Source organism: Adiantum capillus-veneris, chromosome 20 (assembly GCF_014529385.1).
Source record: "Adiantum capillus-veneris isolate H3 chromosome 20, ASM1452938v2, whole genome shotgun sequence".
NCBI lineage: Eukaryota > Viridiplantae > Streptophyta > Polypodiopsida > Polypodiales > Pteridaceae > Adiantum > Adiantum capillus-veneris.
The window spans coordinates 92,996,772-93,000,209 of NC_140950.1; the positions used below are offsets into that span (position 1 = coordinate 92,996,772).

At 46.1% G+C, this 3,438-nt stretch overlaps 1 protein-coding gene across 1 annotated transcript; it reads left to right on the top strand.

Moving 5' to 3' along the window:
• Nucleotides 1-251: 251 nt before the first annotated feature.
• LOC147432902 (uncharacterized) lies at nt 252-2,946 on the top strand. The gene has a single exon (XM_086492650.1). The coding sequence runs from the start codon at nt 1,353-1,355 to the stop codon at nt 2,631-2,633; it is 1,281 nt and encodes a 426-aa protein (XP_086348776.1). The 5' UTR covers nt 252-1,352; the 3' UTR covers nt 2,634-2,946.
• The last annotated feature ends 492 nt before the right edge of the window (nt 2,947-3,438 follow it).

Sequence of the window (3,438 nt, forward strand, 5' to 3'; positions counted from 1 at the left end):
GGCAAATCTTAGAAGCCTTCTAGATGATACATGTATTCAAATGTGATACCTCCTGTAGAGTAGATCCAAGGAAGGGAGGACTCAGAAAAGGAGTCAAAAGGAATAGTATCATACTAGAAAACGTATGAAGGATTACGGGTACAATAAAATAAGAGAGTTGGAGGTCATAAATAGATATAATGCAAGATGCCAAAGCAGGAGTGATGGGAGCCAATGTGGTAGTGCCAAGTAAGGCTCTTTTACTCGTTTGGTTACGGGTGCGGGATCATGAGGTCACCTGGCGCATCATGCTGCTGCGTTTCTTGTGCCCGAGATCGGCAAGGACTAGCCTACAGTGTACACGCAGGCTTTTCTCTCTCTCTCTCTCTCTCTCTCTCTCTCTCTCTCTCTCTCTCTCCCCATCTCTCTCTAATACACATTAGACTGTAGAGAGTGTCGACAAACACAAGGTTGCTGCGCAGTGCGCGCGACCCCCACTTTCCCGATCTTCTCTTTTATCCTTTCCATTTGGGCGCTCTACCCTCTCTCTGTCTCTCTCCGCACTTGGGCGATTTTCTCTTCTGTATTTGCGCCGCATCCTCATCCCCGGCTTCTAATTGCCTGCGGTTTCATCGCCCGGCTCATTTTCTACCGTCTTCGGGTTTTCTCCGGCTTATGGGCGATTTCCGTTTCAGCAATTTCGGTGTTTCGCACTTGGACGATCTTTTTTAGTGCAATTTTCTGCCATTTTCGCGGCTTTTCTCCCCAATTTGCACCAATTGTGCAGCTGCCCAGTTTCAATTTTCTGTTAGCTTTTCGCCATAGCCAGGGCCTCCTTCAAATTTCTGCTGGGCCTCAGGTGATATATTCTATCCTTCAAACCCCCTACATGCAGCGACGATGATCTCTGAGGGTCAGATCATTTTATGCGATGAGAAGCGGGCCTTCCATTCATGAAGGCAATTTTTCTACCTTGTTGCAGAAAAATCGCTTTCTGAGAGAAGAAGTTAGAGCACAGATCAGAGGGTGAAACAGCTATTGAAAGCATCTCTTTGTCCTCTTCTTGATCTGTTTTTGCACAGAAGCCATCAATATGAAGGAGTGCTAGTTTTTGATGCAGAGGAGACAAGATCTGTTTGCTACAGCCATGGTAAATCGAAGATTAATTGAACTCTTTGAAGTTTTTGGTCACAATAACTGTGTCCACCACTGCCATTGAGGGCTTCCCCACCTCTTTGCACCATCAAAACTGGCTCTTGTTTTTTGCTGCTGGCTTTTGCTTCTCTTTGCCATTTTTAGTGATGCCTTGAGCAGAGGCGATTCTGCGTTTTTTGTTTTCTGGTGTTTCTCCCAGTCTATAAAAACTAGCAGGGATGACAATGAATTTGAACTGCATGAGCGAGTGGGACCGCTGCCTTCCGAGGCCCGACGAGCTGACCCCCCTCTCTCAGGGGCTTATTCCCCATGACTTGGCATGTGCATTCAATATTCCTCCTTCCTCCTCAGCGTCCACGTGTACAGTCACAACACCATCGTCCGATGTGCTAAACACCTCCCCCCATTCGGCATTTGAGTCATTCCTCCGAATGCGCAGCGTCCTCTTGCCTTCTATAGAGTCTGAGCAGAAAGGCGTAGCAGAGACGGCCGTCCCTTTGTATCAAAGCAATTTTAATGAGCCTAGAGATGTTATGAAGCCAGTAAAAGAGACAAGTGATCAGAGTCTTGATGGTATGCAATTAAATCAAGCAGGACGTGTCGGAGGAGTTTTAATGGCAGGGGCATATTCATCATCTGCACCAGATAATGATTATGGGAGTGTGCTCGGTCCGGGAATGACCAACGGGCTGTCTCGACTCATGTCTAATTCATCATATGCTCATATAACAGAAAGTTCAGTTGTTGATGTAAACCATCCCAAAGCATTGCTTGAAGAGGCAAGAGGCGGATGTGGTCGAACGACTGGATCGATGCTTGAAGGCACAAATTTTATGCACCTTAAAGTGGATCCAAGTGAAGAAGTTGATTCAGCACCATCATCCATGGATACCTTCCAAGGCAACTCTGTTGCTATTTCAAATGAAGAACAGTCCGCCCGGACCCTAAAAAAGCCTCGGCTTGTGTGGACTCCACAACTTCACAAGCGCTTCGTTGATGCAGTGGCTCATCTTGGGATCAAGCATGCGGTGCCAAAGACGATCATGCAGCTTATGAATGTAGATGGGCTGACAAGAGAGAATGTTGCCAGTCACCTACAAAAGTATCGCTTGTATCTCAAGCGCATGCAGGGTTTGTCAAACGAGGGACCCTCTTCTTCAGATCACCTCTTCGCGTCAACCCCTGTACCTCCAAGCCTCGCTGCATCAGCTCATTTCCTAGTTTCACACCATAGCCAGCATCTTGACCACCCCTATGGGCCAGTGCAAAATTCAAATCTACCAGCCATACTAGGCCATACTGCCCACCACCTCGCGCCACATATTTCCTCTCAAGCGCCATCGTTTTCAAGTTTCAATACGCGGCCTGCATTTTCATCCCTAACAAGAGCACCTGCTCCACCTTTGATGAGTTCAGATCTTATGAGAGAAGGCCACATGCAGCAATCAAGCTCTGCACCTGGTCAAGTACTCACGCTTTTTCCAACTAGTCACAACTGAGTGCATGCTGATAAGGATGCCGCGACATGGAGCGCGCTGTACTTTGTGGTGATCAGTACGACGCACATGGATGCCATTTGCCGCTTTCAGGGTTCGTGAAATATGGATGAGATCATACTCTATTTGTGGGAGATGGTGCATAGGTGTTGCTCTTTGCAGGCCAGCGAGAGGCAGAAGCCTCAGAAAAGCAGATGTATTTGGAATATGTTAACTTTCTCTGCTATGTCTGTCTGTCTGTCTTTGATTGTACATGACCCAACCTATGAGGTGTAACTTTTTCTTGGTGAAGATGTCATAACATTACAGAACAAAATCGTGGTTTCTTGTTTTCAGATGTTCTGATATAAATGCCCCATTGTCGTGCTGTTGCCTGCTCTTAAGTGTAGGTGCCATTTTTGTTTTACCTGTAAGATTATGCAGAGAAAAAGGCAGGGCAAACTTACGCAAAAGCATGAATCTAGACCAGTATTGACATCCACTTAATGAAGTATATGCATGGATTTGAATGAGCAAAGATGTGCGAAGTATTGAAATGCAGAAGGCGTTGAAGATCTGCTCATTGCAAATTGGGCTTTGCATTAGGTCTGATGGAACTTGGGACCTTTTTCTTTGTCAGCTTGGCATCTGGGTCGTCTGATGAGTGTCGACACACGCTTGGTTGTCCCCCATCTAGTGGATGTATTATCGATACTTTGGTTTCCCTCTCCTTCAGGTGTTGTGTATATTGCTTTCTGAAGATACCCTTTACATATAAAGTGGTTGTTTAGTCTCATTTTTTCTAGTTCTGCAAGGCTGTTGCTAGTTT